Source organism: Mastigoproctus giganteus, chromosome 11, assembly GCF_048544385.1.
Source record: "Mastigoproctus giganteus isolate SK-2022 chromosome 11, ASM4854438v1, whole genome shotgun sequence".
Taxonomy (NCBI): Eukaryota; Metazoa; Arthropoda; class Arachnida; order Uropygi; family Thelyphonidae; genus Mastigoproctus; species Mastigoproctus giganteus.
The window spans coordinates 35,148,423-35,170,270 of NC_143585.1; the positions used below are offsets into that span (position 1 = coordinate 35,148,423).

At 38.6% G+C, this 21,848-nt stretch overlaps 1 protein-coding gene across 1 annotated transcript in view; it reads left to right on the forward strand.

The window, feature by feature from the left end:
• The window catches only part of Mms19 (MMS19 nucleotide excision repair protein), a 180,965-nt gene that overhangs the window by 139,906 nt on the left and 19,211 nt on the right, over positions 1–21,848 (forward strand). Inside the window, exons 19-20 of the mRNA XM_090384395.1 lie at positions 8,898–9,266; positions 20,676–20,756. Of these exons, the coding sequence (XP_090240521.1) occupies positions 8,898–9,266; positions 20,676–20,756 (450 nt within the window). The remainder of the gene's footprint in view (positions 1–8,897; positions 9,267–20,675; positions 20,757–21,848) is intronic.

Here is a 21,848-nt window from a genome sequence, read left to right on the forward strand (position 1 = left end):
ATCAACCTACCGAGAGAAAGCCTTGGCCCTATTACTCGATCCTAACGTATATGAACCTCTACCTGATCCTCCCGTTAAAGTCTTGAAACGTCTGGAAGCAAATGTTAATAAACTTGTCCACGCATGGCTTAAAGATAAGAAGATCCCGACCGCGACTCACCATCTTCTGCGTGCTACTGGCTGCCAACTACCGCAATTCTACGGATTACCAAAGATCCATAAACCGGGTATTCCTCTCAGACCTATAGTGTCTTGCTGCAGTGCCCCAACGTATGAACTGTCCAAACACATCGCGAGCCTCCTCTCGCCTCTTATAGGTAATACATCTCACACCGTTAAAAACAGCAGTGAATTCATTAACATCATTAAGGACATTTCAATCCCTGATAACTCTGTCATGACATCATTTGACGTGGTTTCTTTATTCACCTAGATTCCCGTCCAACAGGCCGTGCACTGCGCCAGAAGGCTCCTTGAGAGCGACTTAAGCCTCCAATCCAGGACGTCACTATCCACTGATGACATCTGTACCGCCCTCAACCTATGCCTCTCTAGCAGCATCTTCACCTTTGAAGACTCACTCTACAAACAAGTACATGGCACTGCTATGGGTGCCCCTGTCAGTTCCGTAGTAGCTAACATCGCCATGGAAGATCTGGAGAAGCAGATACACCAGAACCCACCTACACCTATTACAACGTGGTGTAGATACGTCGACGATATTTTTACCATAATACCACGTGGTTCTGAAACGGTACTACTAGAATACCTCAACTCTCTATCCAATTTCATCAAGTTTACCGTAGAATCAGAGGTGGACGGTTCGCTCCCGTTTCTGGACGTACTAGTGCATCGCGTAGGCCCACATCTAGAGACCTCAGTATACCGCAAACCCATGTGGTGCGGTCAATTCACCAACTACGGGTCCGGCCACGCTCCAAGCCATCTCAATAGCACTGCCCGCACCCTGTTCTCCAGGGCCTGGAGCCATTCCAGCACCGACACAATTAGACGTAACGAGATCTCCCGTGTGAAGGCGGACCTAACCAGATGCAGTTATCCATCCCATGTACTAAACAGATGCTTGTTACAGGCACAAGAACTTACTTCCAACCCAAGACGTCCGAGGCAAGTCGGCATATCATCCGCCTACATTCCGTACTATCCAGGAGTGTCAGGACGTATCTCGAAGATCCTGAGAAGTTACAACATCAAATGTGTGCAATTACCAGGTAGGAACCTACGTTCACTTGTCTCCACTGTGAAGACCCCTGTCACACCTGTCTTACGCAGCAATGTAGTGTACCGTATCACCTGTAGGGCCTGTAACAGTTGCTACGTAGGTGAGACATCGAGACGTCTCCAGGATCGCCTCACGGAACACGACAGAGCAATCCGGTTTGCCGAAACTGACCAGTCCACGCTTGTAGAACATTTTTGGGCTACCAACCACGATCTTGACCCCAAGCGCGACTTTGAGATAGTGGACCACGCGCGACACTTTCGCCACCGCCTATGGCTAGAGTCACTAAACATAATAAACAACCCTAAGGCATTAAATCGCCAGAAAGGCATGCATATACATCCCATCATGGAGACAACCATTTTATTGATGGATGATCACTGGCGCAAGGCAGCACACGTCCGTGCTACAACAATGACGAATGAGTAACGTGCCACACTTTGCTTGTAATGTATTCAAATTTGTCAGTTGATAAAGGGACACGAGTTCCGAAAGCTACTGAATTTGTACTTATATTTTATTTTATACTGGGTATACTGTAAATATCTATTTGAAAAATTATTAAACAATGGACCCCAGTACTCCAGGCCCATTTGTCACTAAAAATATTATGTTGTGAAAGGGGTTTGCGAGTCAAAAAAGGTTGGAAACTGCTGGTATAGATGACAGATGTCCACATAGATCATAGTGGTGCAAATGCTTGTATAATTTCTACTACTTTTCACATTCCAGGGTCACATTGGGAAATTGCCCTTAGAGATTGGAGTATTGTAGATCGTGCTGATTTGTAAAATATAAGATGGTCAAGCAAATCAGTCTGTTAGAACCTTAGCTTGCATACCTGCCAATTTTTACAATTCATTTGGAAATTTTCTAGGTTTAGTTTTCGCAACTCTGAACTCAAAGGAGTAATAAAAGAATGGTCCAGTCTTTAGTCAAGTTTGTGTTATTTATGATGTTTTAAATTTTAAATGGGTTATTTTAAATTTGTTATGGTATTTTAAATTTTTATCAACTTGAGTAAAAAATTGTAACTCTAATATAAATAGGGCAGTTACATTCATTTAAATATATCAGTTTGCATTTATTATATTTCTATATACAGTATAAACTGCAGCCATTATCAACCCACTGCAGGATGGAAGCCTCCTCGACAATTCATGCTGAGGGAAATGGACCATAATCTGCCACGCTGTTCCAGTGTGGGTTGGCAGATCGACCGTATTTAGCAGTCAGTGGCTTGAACCCTGGTCTACTCAAAGAATGTGTGCTACTGCACTCCCACTCCTGACCACTCGGCTATCTTTGTTAATTCAATATTGGATTATTTGAAATGCAGTATTTCAAAGTCACTCTCATTTTCTGACTAACAATATGGAATATTATATGCATTTTAGTATGGGTAATTCGAAATATGCCTATAGCGAAATTCAAAGCTGAATTGGACCCTGCAACCTGTGAATAGCTTGTCTAATTCAAAAAGACTGCCAAAACACCAACTACAGTTAAACATTGTTATAATGAAATCGAATGGAACTATAACAAAAATTCACTTGTGTGTGTGTGTATGCGCGCGCCTGCCTTTAAATTTTATTTCTAGTCACTTCCCCAAAAGTTGCGTGCTGAATTGAAGGGAATTTACATACCTCGTAAGTCATGCTAAAAGAGCACAATGTTATCCATTTGGTTCACACCACTGAAACCAAAATACTCTGGTCACTGATTTCCCAGCACAGATGCTGTACATCTTCCTTTAACCATGAGACCATCTCCCCCCTCCCCCAAGAAATTGTTACTCTTGTCCAACATGCAAGGATCTAAGAGACCTCATTTTTAAAAACCCAATGCATGGGCATTTATGAAAATTTCTTATGTATTTTTGTTAGTTAACAATACTATCTAGTTCAAGAAACTAAAATATCTTATTAATAATTATATAGTGGTTTGTTTTTTTTTTTAAACGGCATTTATTTCAATTCATTTTTAATTTTATGCGTTTTTAGTTTATAAGATAGCTTCCAATATAAAATTTTCCTCACACATCAAGGAAAGGTAATGTGGCAATATCATTTTCAAAAAAAAGCAATTCTAGGTGAGTAATGTGAACTCATTATTTTAATCCAGTGTGCAGTATGTTGTTTTCTATTTAACACCAGTTTTTGAAATTTATAATATGACTGCTAAAGATAAATTCATTGAAATTTTGTTAGAAGATGCAGCATACACTGAAGACTGTATAATAATTTTATTTTCACAAAAAAACAATTCATTGCAAGGAACACTTGTTTTTACTTTTTCATAAAAATGAAAGAGTTTTTTTTTTTTTTTTTTTTAATCCTGGATCCCTAATGGATGGATTTTCATAAATTTTTATATTTGGAGTTATCTCAACCTTCATTAAAATTGGGCAAATAGAAATCCAGCAATTATTATTATTTCTTTGTCCATCCATCTGCATTTAATAACTGAACTCCCAGTAACTGATGAATTTTTATGAAATTTTTTACTTTGGCTATTTATGAATGAATTTTTGAATATTCCCAAATTTAATTAAAATTAGACCAATAGAAATCTGGCAGTTATTTTTTTTATTTATTTATTTTTATTTATTATTATTTTTTTTTCATTCATAACATATAGGCTATCCATACATCATATATCCAATGCCAAAGCACTGGATATTATTTTTGTTGTCAATTCACTGCTTGGAGGAATGAATGGGCAATATGGCAAATGCTCAGAAATGAAATGTTCTCAGTTCACACATGAAAGTTGTTGCTACTTGCTTGCTTTTTTTATATAAATCATGAATTATTACTATTTGCTAACACATCCAAAATGTAACATACTGCATACCAGTTGGTATGCAGTTGGAATCCAAGTTAGTGTACATTCAGAACAAATTAGTTTAGATTAGACAAGTTGTAAACAAGTTGGAGCATGTACCTGCCATCCTTAAGAAATAATAAAGCTTAGGACAAAACATAGCAGAGCAATTATTGGTCTTATCATGGTCATAATGTAGTCCATTTGCAGTTCTTTTATTTGTATTCTAAGTTCAAATTTTGAAAGTTAAGTATGCTGCAACCACAAATGTAAAACTGTACTGATTTATAATATTTGTTAAACAGTGTCAAAGTAGAATTGCAAAGTTTATTTGTACATGCATTAAAATCATATTTAAATCTCAATATTTCCAAGTTCTACTCCGCTCACTGCACTGCTAAGATTTCCTGTATCTTAGAAAATGGCCAAAATGAGGATCAGTAAACATAATAGTTTTGGAGTTGACACATTTGCATGATAGTTCATCAACTGCTTAATGCACTAAACCACCCTTGTAGGTGGTTTACTGCATTTTTTTTTTTTTTTTTTTTTTTTTTTTTAATAACTAAAGGGTCCCCCCCACCGAGAGTCCATTAATTTCTATTATAAGCTTTAATCTTTTCCTTTCTTTCTCTCTCTCTCTCTCTCTCTCTCTCTCTCTCTCTCTATACATATATATATATATACAGTCCGTTCCGGTTATTTGGGACACATCGGGACTAGTGCATTTTGTCCCGATTAAGTGGCTGCCCCAATTATCCGAAGTTTCACGTAAAAAAAAGTTAAAAATACAATGGACCCCCGCTTTACAATTGGTTCACTATACAATCAAATCACATTACGATGGAGTCACCTAAGTAAAGTAATGTTCACTATACGATGCGTAGTAAGCGCTGTTCATTGTGATCACGTTTGCGAATTGAATTTTAGTTCTATTAAACAGCGATTCTAATTAGCGAAAATAGGAGGAATATTATCCACAGGCTATAAAAGCAAAGATATGTTAAGCACAAATTTACCCTTTATTACCTTACCAATTAAAAAATTAAATGATACGTGAAAATCGGAATAATTAATACATACTGTACGTACGTACGAACTAGTTGACATTTCTGTTCACTGACATTTGTGGGCGGAGAGAGGTTAAAATTTAAAACAGTAAAAAGATAAGCAATCAATAACAAAAAACACGGCACACACAAATTGCAAGTAACACAATACGCGCAAGTGAGAACCGAGTAACGAGTTACAAAGCTTTAAAAATAGGAATGAAGAGAAGATTCTGAAAATTAATTTTTTTATATGATTTAAGATTTCATGGAAGTGTAAACACATTTCACCATAATAACCCACAGAATTCCAGCTGTCGGTATTACCGCAAATTCAGTAGGATCGAGTTTACTGTACGTTTATTGTACGTTTTACTGTTTTTATTGTATTTATTTTTATTGTTTTTATTTTTATTGTACGTTTACTGTACGTTTAGATTTCACTAACAGAAAAGCCCAATAAACAGGTGACTGCTAATTGTTTTTATTGTTTTATGGTTGTGACCTCCAGAATTTCGACCGAACCATGTGGTACCGTCGGAAACAATCGTAGGGTAATCTCCAGTGCTGTGGTCTCCTGCCCCGATTAAACAGCATGCTGTCCCAATTAAGCAAAGTAAACCCTGGCTATTTTCTCGATCGGTTTCTGTTTTTTAAGATTTGCCCCAAATAAACGGCTGCCCCGATTAACCGGTGGCCCAAATAACCGGAATCCACTGTATATATATATATACACACACACACACACACTGTGCTGCCACTTTATTAGGTACACCTACCTAGTAGCCTGTTGAGCCTGCTTTAGCCTTCAAAACAGCCTGAATTCGTCTAGGCATGAATTGAACAAGATTCTGAAAACGTTGTGCAGGAATGGAGTACCGTGCAGACATGAGCGTGTCACGCAGTTCCTTGAGATTCAACGGAGGTGTAGACCTGCAGCGAACAGCCCTTTCCAGCTCATCCCAAAGATGTTCAATAAGATTAAGATCTGGGGACTGAGCAGGCCACTGCAGCAAAGAAAAGTTCCTGGAACCATTCCATGGTGATTCGGGCTTTGTTCATGTTCCTGGAACCATTCCATAGTGATTCGGGCTTTGTTCACCGGTGCATTATCCTGCTGGAAGTAACCATCTGACTGAGGATAAATTGTCAACATGAACGGATGCACTTGGTCAGCAATGATGTTTAGGTACGATGTGGCATTCAGACGTGAATCTATGGGTATCAATGGACCCAACATGTGCCAAGAAAACATTTTCCACACCATAACACTGCCCCCACCACCTTGCACAGTAGTCGTCAGATATGACGAGTCCATGGATTCATGTTGTTTTGGCCAAATTCTGAGCCTTCCATCAACATGATGCACCAGGAACTTTGACTCATCAGACCACACAACTGTTTTCCAATCCTCGATAGTCCAGCACTCATGTTGCTGTGCCCTCTTGGAGGCATGCTGTCTTGTTCTTCATTGATAACAAAGGTACGCGATGTGGCCGTCAGCTGTTGTAGACCATTTGCGACAAAGTGCGACTAGTGGTCCATTGGCGATATTTTGTTTTGTGCACCAAGGTTGTATTCTGACGTGATGTGTGACATTTTGGCCTGTCTGTTTGCTTGCACAATTCTAGCCATTCTCCTCTGACCTCTCTCTCTCTCTCTCATCAACAAGCAATTTTCTTCCACGGGAGTGACGTTGAGAGGATGTTTTCTGTTCGTTGCACCATTCTGGATAGACCCTTGAAATTGTGGTGTGTGAAAAATTCAGGAGAACTGCCATTTTGGAGATGCTTTGTCCAGCACATCTTTGCACCTACTACCATGCCGTGTTCAAAGTCCGTTAGATGTGTTCCCCATTCTTGCTACAGTTTTTACGCTTAACTGATACTAGAAAGATTGTTCTGCTGAATTTATATCCACAACTGTGGTCATGTGACTTGCAACATTGTGGGACAAACCATTTGGGTGCACAGCAGGGGTGTACCTAATAAATTGGCAGCACAGTGTGTGTATATATATATATACAGGGTGATTCACTACCAGTGCGACAAACTTGCAGGAGGTGTAGGGGGCACAAAGACGAATCGGAATCACATAGCATTGCAGGGTCCGAAATGCCTTAGTCATGCGGTAGAGGACGTTGAACGGAAGGTCACGTGAACAGCGATCCCGCTGGAAGTCAGCATTTGCGAACCGTTTCTGTTGAAGAAACCAAGTAGCAAAAGTCCTCCGGAGTGGATAATCCACAGGCTCGTACTCAGATTGCCTTCTGCAAGACGTAGGACATTCTCCTCATTGTCTGGCGTCCTCGTCGTTCGCTCTCGATTCATTGTACCTCTTGTGAAACAACCAGTCTCATGTAACCTTCTGTGCACACGTGCGAAAATTGTATGATGAGGAGCACGCCTGTGCGGGAAACGTTCCTGCTAGAAGCGCAGAGCGGCGCGCCCGTTACAGTCTGCATCTCCATACGCGAGGTGCATGTCGGCCAGTTCAACGTTTGAATACTCGTTCACCCTACTGCCTCGGGAACCGGTTCGCAAATGCTGACTTCCAGCGGGATCGCTGTTCACGCGACCTTCCGTTCAACGTCCTCTACCGCATGACGAAGGCATTTCGGACCCTGCAATGCTATGTGATTCCGATTCGTCTTTGTGCCCCCTACACCTCCTGCAAGTTTGTCGCGCTGGTAGTGAATCACCCTGTATACGCATTTGTCATTGTATTTTTATTTTTATCTCTCCATTACCACTTCACTTTTTAACCCATTACTTATTTCATATATATATGAAATAAGTATAATTTCTTAATTGTAATAGCACAAAATTCTTCACACAACAAATTACCAGGAACCCTACTAAGGAACGGGGATTTACGCCCCCCGGTAAAATTCCAAAGTAGTTTTTTGTCTTTACCTATTCTTTTATCTATTTGCCATCTAATTGTAATTTCTTCTGCCTCGAAATCTATTAGAGTAATTTGAAGGAAATTGAGCCACTACCACTATTACTTTTGCCTGCTCCTTTCGCCTATTTCTTTAGCTTATGCCCTTTGCTTTTTCCTGCCCATTTAGTTACAGAAAACAGAAACACTCGTGTAAATATTGTAAGAGTAAAGCTATCTGTAGGGCTAGCAATTATATTTTGTTAGGCAGCCGTTCTTAAAAAAATTTTTATTGTTGTGTAAGTCATATTCGGCAAGTTTAGCATATTATCCTATCTATAACTTTAACTTGACTTAAATCTTATCTTAACTTAAAAAATTAAAATTTAAATAATTCAAAATTGACCTTTCAGCTATTTTATATACTATATTTGGTATGTGTTAATAAGGTGTGACTGGCATATAACTCGCAGAAACAGATGGCTCATGTTGTTACTGATAGCATATGTTGAGAGGCACTAGCCCCAAGTTGATGTGCCTTTCAATGTAAGCTTTATGCAGTAACGGCATCATGATACTCTTGATTTTTTGTTATGTTAATTTTAGATTAAGTATGACTTTGCTAGTTATGGTGACTATTTGGTTCCCTTTTTAGGCCATGGTTGCGCACTAATATTAGGCTATATAGTTAAATATAGAAACATGGTACTTATATTCGCAGGCGTATATAATGTTTAATCTAACCTGATGGCATTAATTCATCCTGACATTTTTACTTTCAGTCATTTTTTATTTTCAGTAGTTTTTACATATAATTCAGGTATTGCAATTTATTTCTACTATATATATAATTGTGCATATACATTTTGAGGGGTTTTTTTGTTTTTTTTTTGTAGAAGCCATCTCTCCAGCAACTTCCCGTCCTTCTTGTTCTTCAGTCAGTAGCAGCTGGTATTCAGGATGTTAATGTTCCATGCATATCTGAAATTATTGATAAACTATCTAGAGTAGCAGTTAATAACCAGAGTAGTTCTACCATTACCCTCCTTGCTTCTCAGTGCATTGCTATTATTGTGAATAAAGTAAAAAGCGAAAGTGACCTTACATCCTTTTCTGAATCAGTATCTAGCAACCTCTTGGCCATCATTGAAGGAAGTGGAGAACAAGAGATTGTATATTTGCATAAAGCATTACAAGTGTGGATATGGCTAACTAAAGCATTAGTTCTAAGAGGTCATCCCTTAATGCAAAACCACATTAAAAAGGTATTTACTTAAATGCAATCATTTAATAATTAAAATAACTACTAATGTGTAATATATTTTTTAAAAAGCAGACTGGTAGAAAGAGTAAAATAAGGAAATTAAATTTATAAGCTTATAAGTTGAAAGGCAGATGTGTGGATTGACTTCTCAAGTTCAATCTAACAAAAGTCCATTTTAAGGTCCTGCAGTAAAAAGTGAATGAAGCTGTGCTTTAAATGGAAATAAAATTTCAGTAGGGTATATTTGTAAGGTATGGCATGGGTTGGGAAATTAATGTAAAGAAGAGTTTAAATCACCTGTAATAGATAACAAATATTACATTCAGAAGACTGTTCCCATGAATGAGACCATGACATCTGGGAGGGGGACCAATTGATATATATATAAAATGAAACAGATACTCAGAAGATGAATAACAGAAACTAGTTAGTTTAGTCACAGCACATCCTTACAGATGTATATTCAGCACATGCACCTAAAAGAACAATCATCATCTGAAATACAACAGGGTCAGCAAGGCACAGACAGAAATTCAGTCACAAAAGAACTGGATGCAGGGAATAACTTTGATATTATATATTTGTATCTTAGAAAGGATTTTGATACTGTTGCACATGGAAGACTGCTGCACAAATTGGAGCAGTGTGGCATGGGAGGCAAATTGCTGCTATGGATAAAGAGATGGTTGAGGAGGAGAAGACAGAGAGTGGTAATCAATGGACATTGCTCATCGTGGACTAATGTTATTAGTGGAGTTCCTCAGGGTTCAGTGTTGGGTCCATTGTTGTTTTCTGTATTTATAAATGATATTGATGATGGTATATCAAGCTTAATGTCCAAGTTTGCAGACGATACAAAGGTTGGCAGGGTTTTTAAGGACACTACTGACAGTATGCTGCTGCAACAGGATCTGGAAAGGTTGAGCAGATGGGCTGAGAGGTGGCAAATGAAGTTTAACATTGACAAATGTAAAGTACTGCATATGGGAAACAGTAACCCCAGAGCAACGTATCAACTCTGTGGTACTACACTGACAGTGGTAGAGAATGAAAAGGACCTGGGGGTAATTGTGCAGGCAGATATGAAGTTTTCTGAGCAGTGCAGGCAGACTGCAAGAGTAGCTCATGGTGTCTTGTCAATGATATACAGGAATTTTTCTAGCAGGGATAAGGAGGTGATTATTCCCTTGTATAAGGCAATGGTAAAGCCACACCTTGAGTACTGTATACAGGCCTGGAGACCTCATTTCAAGAAGGATGTAGAGCTGCTGGAACGAGTACAGAGAAGGGCAACAAGATTAGTGAATGGAACAAGGGGTTGCTCTTATGAAGAAAGGCTTAAGTTTTGCAAATTACAGTGTCTGGAGATTTAGGCACCGACGAGGTGATCTGATAGAGATGTATAAAGCCTTGAATGGTTTGAGCATGCTCAATGCCGATGGGATTCTTCCTCTTGCTCAGAATAATCACCTGAGGGGGCATAAATTCAAATTGAGGAAGGATAGATGTGCGGAAATTTGCCTTGAGCCAGCGGGTAGTTGGTTGATGGAACAGACTTCCATCCCTTGTTGTGGAAGTTGATAGGCTGATGCTGCATAAGCTTGCTTTCTTGCATCATATGTCTCTGCCTCTGCTAATGCTAATGATTTCCACATCAAGTTTTAAGAAGGCATTTTATACTAGAGAACTCCCTAATGTAGTGATCAATCGCAGTCAGCACATTAATATAAAACACAAGTGGTTTTTGTTTGTTTGTTTGTTTGTTTAAAAGAAGAATTACTGCAAAAAGCATCTTTAAACAAAAAGTTAATGGAAGTGTACAAGGAATTTGAGCTACACTTCTCCACAACTGAAAATCAGCTTGTTTCGCAAGATGCAGAAGCTTCCGTTTTTAATATCCAAGCCAGCAATTACACAGCAAACCAACCAACCAACCAACCAACCATCCTCACTTTAGCAAGCCATCAGCATAACTATTAGCAAAGTTAGTTCCTTGTTGCACATGCCTAATTCAGAATTTATTTCAAACTTCTATACCTATTACCTTTTGAGGTTTGCAAGTTGGTCTTTGTAGTGCTAAACCCATAGCATTGTGGTCCTCCATAATAGTATATGGGTTTGTCACTTGTCACCCATTTGGAGAAGTCCAAGTGTGAATATCTTGTCAAACTAGTCAGAAAGTAAGTCACGAGGCATGAACCTTGTGACTTGATACTTCTCTCATTCTTGTATCAGCTGATTCTTTTCCATTTTGCCCACTTCTGAAAATATTCAGTCTTGTTCACCAAGTTACTGAATTTCTCCCATTTCATGAAATTCTTAAGTCTCCTCAGTCAAGATTGCCAATCCTGACTTGAAAAGACTTTTAGCTAGCCAATCTCAGGCAAAGGATATAATTCCCCTCTCCTAATTCATTCTGTAATTTTTCAGCCTGCACACAACATGGAAATCGGACTGGGAACACATACATACATCATAATAAAATCTCTTTAATTTCTTCATATTCCTGTTCACCTACAGTGAAGTACAAGTCTAGCCAATCCCAGTCTTTTCAGGTATGTTTACTTTCTTTATCAAAATTGCTATATACATGATTGATTTTTATAACCTTCCAGGTTATAAAAATTGTGCCTTATATTATTTGCTATATTTTAATAAATTTATAAATTAAAGTTTTTGATTGCATATTAATTTTCTCATGTATTATCAGTCTCTTGTAAATGAATTAAATTTTAGAATCCCTTCATCCATCCCTTTACAGATTTCAGTTGTATGTAGCTTTCTATAGATTACAGCAGTGGCAAAGGCAACATATAATTTGGCTAAAATTGCACTTGGATATTTAAATGAGAAAAAATAAACAAAATAAAAAATACTGAATAACTTAAAATGACCTATGCATTTCAAGTTAATGAAATTTAGCTGTTGAACCTAGACAATTTAGAGTAATAAGTTTCATATCTTATGTTGCTAAACCAAACTTGTGTATGTTTTTATAGATAATATCAGACGTGCTACTCAAGAATGTGTCTTGAGGGCCTACAGAGGGAACTCAAGAGATTTCTTTCTACTGACACCAGACTTAATTGAATATATTGATAATTTAGACATAACTTGAGATCTTTTTTTACTGGTTGTGATGTGTTGTGTTGTGCCATATGCTAAATAAATAAATAGAGACAATGTGAGAGGCATCTGAAATGTTTGTCATTATGAATAGTTTATTTGAGGAGTCTGGTAACATGTTACTTTTCAACATAAGTCCCCACTGGAGTCAATGCACTTTTGCCACCAATGTTGCAATGCATTAATTCCAACTGCAAAGAGAGTTTTCTCTTGAGCTTCCAGGAATGCATCCACTGCAGCAGTGGTGTCACTGTCAGTGGGAAAATGGGTGCTCTCCAGGAAATAGGCGAAAGTCCAATGGTGCTAAATATGGTCAATATGTGGGATGGTCCAAGATTTCAAAGCCACACTCGTGCGGTGCAGTCATGGCAGTGACAGACTTGTGAGCACATACATTGTCCTGTAGAACAAGACTCCTTTGCTGAGTTTTCCTTAGCATTTGCCTTTGATGTTTTCATGCAAACACCTCACAGGGTCTGCATAATATGCCCCTGTGGCTGCCTGGCCTTTCTGAAAGTAATCCACTGACAATGCTCCATCAGCATTCCAAAAAAATGATGCCATCATCTTGTTGCCAGCAGAAGGAATCAACTTAGCTTTCTTTGGTGGGGGGGGAGAAGAGCTGTGTTTGCACTGCTCCTTTGCCTGTGGCTGAAAGTGAAGGACCCTCATCTTATCCATGGTCACAAACCTTGCCAGGGAATTTGCTGGATATGCTTGAAAACAATGCAAATGTTCACTTGACTTGACAACTCTTGTGCATTTTTGATCTGCTTTCTGTCAAAAGTGTTGGGACTCATCTTGCTGACTTTTTTCGTAACAAGAATTTCTGTTATGTGCTATGCACATTCAGATGAAATGCCCAAGATGCTGGCATTGTACCAAACTGTAAACTTCTGGAATGATGGACATTGCTAGTCTTCCACAATGTAGGTCATCTTCCAAGCTCTCCTTCCCTCATTTAAATTCTGCCACCCACTTCTTAACCATAGAATAGGAAGGGGCATCCTCCCCCAATGTTATAACCATGTCCTCATGAATTGCCGTTGGCATTAATCCCTTTTTTTCCCAAATATTGGGTGACTGCATGGTAACTGATTTTTCCATCTTTTCTCATCCACCCAACTTTGTTGACTTCAGGACCTGTAATTAAAAAAATACATTATTGAAACTGCATAAAAAACTTGGTTTACTATTTGAAGTGTTATACATTAAATACAGAAATTTTTAACACTTTACCACTACCCTTTCATACTCAGGCTACAAACTTTTCAACCCCCCCCCCTCGTGTGCTGTAAAGACTTTTACAAGAAATTCCCTAAAATTAAGATTCCTTATGAGAAATCTTCATTATACATTTGTACAGTGTTTAGCAAGGGATTTATCCCTCACTTTGTGAAGCCATTATTAAAAATTACCTCAGTAAATCCCTTGTAAAACTTATCTTTTCAAAAACAACAAACTTGTTTGCTATAGTCCTGTATCTGTAAAAGGCATATGCAAATAATACTGCTATTATTGGTTCAGCATTAGCATTAGTAGAGGCATCTGATGCAAGAAAGCAAGCTTATGCAGCATCAGCCAAAAAAATAAAAAATAAATAAATAAATAAAAATAAAAAAAATAATAATAAATAAAAAAAAAAAGAAACCACTTCCACTTCACCCCTCTGTTCGTTCAAAATACCTGTCCAGCTGAGCCTTAAACTTATTTAGGCTATCAACTTCCACGACAAGGGGTGGAAGTCTGTTCCACCAACCAACCACCCGCTGGCTAAAGGCAAATTTCCACACATCTATCCTACATCTGTCTTTCCTCAAAGCATGTGACTTATAGACATGAAATTGCCCAAATCGGTATACAGTGGACCCAACATCCGATGGTAATTCGTTCCACAAAACCCATTGTATGTTGAAAATATACAATGGGTTTTGTCGTTGAAACCAATAATACATTGATTTCCTGTAATTCCCAAAGACACATAAAATATGTATTTCTTACATGTTATACATCATTTTTACATTAAAAATTAGTGTTTTATAAAGATTATTTAATGAATAGTCATAAAACATCTTAAAATAAAAAATAAACAATAAATTAGCATTTACCTTAGACTTGAAGTGCAGAGCTGATGAAATCAATGGTGGCGTAGTGGTGGTGGGACTATATCAAGTGTCTTTTCAGAGTTTTGTTGCTACTAGCAAAGAAACTATCCAAAGTGGACTATTTTTTACGACTTTTTTGTAGCTTCCTAAATAAGAAATGACTTCATCTTCCATTTTGCATGAGTTCAGTGTTTTCAGTGTTGGGGTGTTTTTTACCATTTCTCTTAAATGCTCCCAACAAGAGATGACAGTGTTCAGCTCTTCAGCTGAACACTGTCATTTTTGGTGTCTTTTAATGGTGAACACTTTTTTGGTGTCTTTGGGTGTCTTTTTCTTCCTCCTCCTCCTCCTCTCCAGTGTCACTCTCCGCAATTTTCTCCAACTCTTGTAGCCCCTCTGCTGTTAGCTCACGTTTATGAGTGCCAATAAGGTCCTCTACATCCTCTTTACCAAGAGTAACAATATCATTTGTCAAAGCACCATCATCTTCAAATCCATCAACATTATGAATAATTAAAGGCCAGATATTTTTCAAGGCTGAATTTAAGCACCTTAAACATCAGGTTCCAACAACTTACAATCAACCTCTCACACAGTCCAGCATGTTGAACTTCGACCTCCCAAAATCTTTGAGGGTGACAGAATTTTCACTAGTGGTGTTGATTTTCTTGAAGTTTGTAATCACTTGCTGATCATTGGTTGAAGAAGAGGAGTGGTGTTGGGTGGCAAAAATTTGACTTGAACAAAGTCAAATTGTGCCTCAAGAGATTGATCAAGGTTGGGATCATGGCCTGGCACATTATCCAGCAGGAGCAGTGCCTTCACAGGAAGCTTATTTTTCTCAAGATAACTCTTCACTGAAGGACAGAAAACTTCAAGCTCCCATTCATTGAAGATATATCATGTAATCCATGCCTTCTGATTTCTGTGCCGAAACACTCCCAGCATGCCTTTGTTGACATTTTGTTGTTTAAGTACTCTGGGGGGGATGCTAGAGTGATACACAAGCAAAGGCTTCAGCTTAAAATCTCAAGAGGCGTTGGTGCCTAACAGGAGAGTGAGCCTACCTTTCATAGGCATATGTCCAGGTAAACTAGCTTCATCCCTAGTGATGTACGTTCTCCTGGGCATTCTCTTCCAGAAGAGGCTGGTTTCATCAATGTTAAAAACCTGCTGAGGAAGATACCCTCCTGATCAACAAACTCTTGGAATTCAATTTTAAAGGTCTCAGCTGCTTTTTTTATCAGCACCGGATGCCTCCCCATCCCTTTCAACACTTTGATATTCGCCCTTTTTTTTTTTTTTTTTGAAGCACTCGAACCAGCCTCTGCTTGCTTGAAAGTCTTCAAAGCGCACAGCACTGCCACTGGTTGATGGGAGATTTAAGTTTCAGATCTATGATGGATCGTCATAGATTTGAAACAATTGTACAAGTGATGTTTCACATGCTACGCGTTGAACAATAAAAAGACACTAATTGGTTGAGAACAGTCATACAAGTGATGTTTCGTGCGGTATGTGTCTGAAAATTTTCACCCATGTATCGTTCCAGATATATCGGAAAGCCATCAGTACCTGCAAATATCATTGGTCCTTAAAATAAACGATCATATGGAAGGTATGCCAGTTCCTGAGAATATCGGATGGTGATGTCAGCGTAAGTCGATGCCCCACTGTATTCAGTTTCTGTTTAACATGTCTTTTTTCCACATTATATGGAAAAAGGACATTATTATGAGCACCATTATTATTGTCTGTGCCCTGTGTTACTATCATTTAGACAGAATATTATGATTCTTACTTACAGTATTTTCTAAATGTTTAATGAGCAACAGTCTGGGAGTTAGTATATTAGCCTCACCTACTATGGGAGCCTATTGCTCCCACATTATATTTAACCCTTGTGACCTTAATGCTTCCATCAGTGTCCCTTGCTTTTTTCTCTTAAATATTTAGACTTATCTGCCAAGTTACTTAACTTCTCCTGTTTTAACTTCAGCTCCTCATTCTCCTTGCACTTGTTACACAAGAATTATCTTTGCTCTGCTAATCACTACTATAGCTTGAACACAGCTTGGTCTTCGCGCTAATTCTCACCCTATTCCACAGGTCCTTGAGGTTGTCACAGACATTCTCTCAGATATGCCAGACAAGCTGTACTTGCTACCTGGGAGTCTAAAACGCTGATGGAACTGATATTCGGGTGACACTCAAGTCAAGTGGACCCAATTTCGGCGAAGTCCGGACGGTCTGTGACAGCCAAATCATCTGCTTGCACCTTCACGATGGTGGGACTGTTAGTAATCCTGGGTATAACCTCCATGCACAAGTACATGGTGGGTGACCACCCAGGTGCGAACCAACGTAAGCAGGGGTCGAGGTGTGGCTCCCACACCACATGGAGGAATGCCGCCCCTCTATGTTACCAGGCAGTACTAGGTGGTAGATGACTCTCATCAACCGGTGAAATACCACCACTTTGCTTATTGGAGACTTGAAGTGGTGGAACCCATGTTTAGTCTCTAGAGCTAAGTTCTGGTCAACACTTCCCTATCTCTTCCATCATGCAGTATGATTGATGACTTTTGAGGTTATGATGAACATCATGGCGAGATCCAATATTCCTTACATTTCGAGGATACAGCTCTAAAACGGTGTTCGCAGGCCGGCCGCTAGTTAGTACACCAGACCGAACCTATTGGTAACTCTCTAGGAGGCTTCCGGATCAGCTAGTGTATAATCTTGCTACCTCTACTCTGCCAGATAGGGACTGGAGGGAGTCCGAGTAGTGTGTATGTGGGGAACATTGTTGAGGCCACGTTATGTCAAGGATCTGGGTATATTCTTACCACGTGTACGCCATATCCAAAAATTTCATTACTTCATACAGCATGTCCCACCCGCTTTTTCTTACTATTGAATACACCATGAATTGTCAAACTAATAGAGCAAGCTTATCTGCGAAAAGATCTAAACCTCCCAAGGACTTCCTAATTCATTTCACAAATATACGTGGTCTCAGTTCTAATCTCAACGATGTCCATTTCCACTTGCAGTCTGCCAAACCCCATGTACTTTTTCTGACAGAATCTCAGTTATCGGTTGATTCAACTACTGCTCATCTCAGGTGCCCAAATTATTCGCTGTATGATTCCTTTCGCCTCAAAGGTGGTACTTGTGCATATGTCCGTTCTGATATTCCCTGTCAGAGACTTGGCAATTTGGAATCTCCTCTCTTTGATCTTCTCTGGCTTAAAATTTCTCTACCTCATTGTGTCAAATTCATCTGTTGTCTCTACCATTCTCCCAACTCCACTAATCACTTGGAGCTCTTTGACTTCCTCTCTTTGCAACTTGACTTTCTCCAGTCCAACTTTCCTAACCGTGAGGTAATTTTCTTGGTGATTTTAATGTTCACAACTCCAGCTGGCTTCCGTTTTCTAGTCACACCGACCCAGCAGGTCGAGATGCTGAGGCTTTTGCAATTACTAATGACCTAGCACAGATTGTTCATTTACCTACAAGAATACCGGACAATCCTAATCATACAGCCAATACGCTTGATCTTTTTCTCACAAACAACCCTTCTAAGTACACGGTCTAAGTGAGAGGTCCTTTAGGCACTTCCGATCACAACTTGGTGATTGTCTCTTCTCCAATGGAACATTTATCTCATGGCTATTCCCAACCTCGTGTTGTTTGGCATTACAAGAATGCAAAATGGGATGACCTGCGAGACTTCTTTTCTTCTTTTCCTTGGTCGGATTACTGTTTCAAAACTTCTGATGTCAATGTTTGCTCAGATCGTGTCAGTGAAATTATTCTTGCAGGAATGGAATCCTTTATCCCACACTCCACTTTAAAATCTCATCCCTTATCTAAACCTTGGTTTTCCAATAAATATGCTAAGGCTGTTCAAGAGAAGAATGTTGCATATCGTAATTGGCTTGTTTCTAATTCTTCAGTTTCATTTTCTGCCTACACCAAAGCTCGCAACAATTGTAAAGCAGTTATTAATCAGTCCAAACTAGAGTTTGAACAGGCTAAGAGTAGACAACTTGCTTCTTGCCCTAATGGTAGCCGAGCATTCTGGTCTCTTGCCAAAGCTATTGGCCGCAACTTTTGCCCACCTCTGCTCCCACCTCTGTCCAAACCAGATGGTTCTGTTGTCACTTCAGCCAAGGATAAAGCTGACCTGCTAGCATCCCATTTTTCTTCCAGCTTATGTATTAATGATCTTGGTAAAACACCTCCCACCATTCCCAACACGCTCCATTCAATGCCTCCTGTGGTCTTCCGTCAAAAGGATATCAGAAGGATTTTGATGAATCTTGATGCCAAGAAAGCTCCAGGTCCTGATGGTATTTCTCCACTTGTTCTCAAAACCTGTGCTCCTGAACTTACTCCTATTCTTTGCCGCCTTTTTTCACTTTCTTATTCCAATGGTATTTTTCCTTCTGCTTGGAAATTTTCTCATATCCAGCCAGTTCCTAAAAAGGGTGACAAATCCCTCCCATCCAATTATCGTCCCATTGGAATTACTTCTACTCTTTCTAAAGTAATGGAGAAATCAATTAACCGCCAACTCTTAAACTACCTAGAAACCTTCCATCTGATCAACGATCGCCAGTATGGATTCCGTCAGTGTCGATCCACTGGTGATATTCTGGCTTATGTTACCCATTTATGGACTAATTCAATGGAAAGGTTCGCTGAAACTCAAGTAGTTGATTGGTTATCCAGTTTTCTCTCTGATCGCTCACTGAGGGTGATGGTAGATGGCTCTCTGTCTTCTAACTTCTCCACTAATGCCGGTGTCCCCCAAGGTTCATTTCTTTCCCCCACTCTATTCCTTTTGTATATCAATGACCTTCCATTGACCGGAAATCCTATCCATAGTTTTGCCGATGATAGCACATTGCATTCAACTTTCCATTTTGAGAAACCTTGTCCTGCTCAATCAGCCTCAACTTCTCGAAAATCTGCTACCAATTCCTTAAATGCCGATCTTCAGGTAATTCTCCAGTGGGGCAAAGACAACTTAGTTGATTTCAACCCTTGTAAAACTCAGTTTTGTCTTATATCTCGCAAAAAGGATTCTTCTGCTCCTATGCTTATCTTTAGTGACACTCCGATTTCTAGGCAAAATGATATATCTCTTTTGGGGATTACCCTGACTTCTAATCTCTCTTGGCACAAGCACATTACAAATATTGCTTCCTCTGCATCTAAAAAACTTGGTTTTCTCTTTCGCTCTCGGTGTTACTTTTCTTCCAAACAGCTGCTCACTCTGTATAAATCGCAAATCCGCCCTGCTATGGAATATTGTTCCCACATCTGGGGTGGTGCCCCCAAAACCTCTCTCAGTCTTCTTGATTCCATTCAGAAGAGGGCAGTTAGGTTAATTAATGACTCATCTCTAACAGAGTCTCTTCACTTGCTGTCTCATAGACGTACTGTTTCTGCTGCATGCCTCTTCTACAGATACTTCCATGGGCACTGTTCTTCCGAACTGGCTTCTATAATTCCTGCTCTCTCTTTCAAAACAGTCCAAACCTGTGCCGCCACCAGCCAACATCCATTTACTGTTCAACTTCAAACCCACAGAATCAACTTTTCATCTTCCTCATTTATTCATTCGACTGCCGTTTTCCGGAACAACCTTCCTTCATACGTATTTCCTGAAAATTACAATCTACAGAAGTTCAAGTCCAATGTCAACAAATATCTTCTTTTGTCTTCTCAACCTCCAACCTAAGCACGGTACTAAGTACTATAGGTTCTAATACCTCTCGTGTTTGGGGTTCACATAAAAAAAAAAAAAAAAAAAAAAGGTAATCATCACACTGGGTGTCAATCATTTTTTCCTCATTAATTTCTTGTTACACTAGTTCTTACCATTTTCAGTGTCAGATGTATTAGTTTAATTATTATATTAATTTTAAAAAAATATGACTGTTTAGAAATTGTTGTTGTTCCAATGCTTGACCACTTACATAAATAAAAGGATTCCTTTACATAAAAGGAATCACTCAAGTAGATACTTATGAATAAGTTTTCAGTGGATCTAATAAGGTATTTAAATCTTGATGCTAATTTATAATAAATTAGTTTAGGTGAAGTTTTTAATGCTTATGTCCTTATTCTGTAATTGATATCTCCTTTTGTATTATTTTTAGCTTGTTAAATGGTTAGAAGAGGAGAAACTTGGCAGAAGTGCTGCAGATGGCTTTAGCACAATCTTGAAAGAAATACCTGAAGTAAGTAGTAAAAATATTCAAAAAATTTATGAGCTGCATCTTTCTATGAAATTATTCTATGGTCGAAATATTCGGTGTCTAGTATCTCTGTTGTATATAATGATAATGTGTGTATTAACCATCATTAACTAGATTAATGAAACAGATATGTAGAACCATTACTAATGATGTTTGAAGGTGTTTTTTCTGAGTTCACTACATTTGTATCCATCAGCCACTGAAAGCAATTAGCTTTACACTCTATGATCTATTGCCTAGATCAGTCACATGCATGGTGATTCAACATGGTCTGCATAATGTTTCTAAAATTCCATTAAAAAACATACAAAATAATATATATTTTAAATTTTCTCCCAGTGAATTTAAAAAAAAAAACACTGCACAGTGCCACAGTTTTTCTGCTTAAGGCTTATATATTGCTATGCATTAACAGCTTCATCTGTGAAATAATGGTACAGTACTATTTGTCAAAATTGAATGAAAGAGTTCCAAAAATTTTGGGAAAATTTCACATTATAGTTGAGAACTTATCAATGTTGAAAAGCTAGTATTTGGTTCTGTAATATGGTGTTCTTCTTCTTGTGATTTAATAGTTTTATGTTAAAGTTTACATAATTAAGTTTATGATAGGGAAAAAGCAACTGAGACTCATACCAACTGTGACATTGCCAGATTAAACAAATGTCCCACTGCTTTTCAGAGAACCATGACATAAAGTGCTAAATATGTTATTAGGACTGCCATCAAGATTGGCACCAACAATGTTAGAAATTTATATGGCAAAGAAGTGGAATGCAGAACTAGATCATATGACATCAGAGGAGTGGTTATCACAAAAACTATGATGATGAATGCAAGGAAGCTGCATTCATCATTCAGTAATTATAAAAAAATTTGCTCTGGAAGTAGGATAGTGCAAGGAAAATAGCAGTAGCTTTTAGAACTAATTTGGAAGAAATTTTAATTAGGTTGGAAGGGTTATGCAATAGAGTTATGTGGCTAAAATGCAATGGCTGATAAAATTTGAGCCATGCACTCTGAATTATGAACACAGCATTTCAGCATGATGATAGTCACAAATTCATGTGGAAG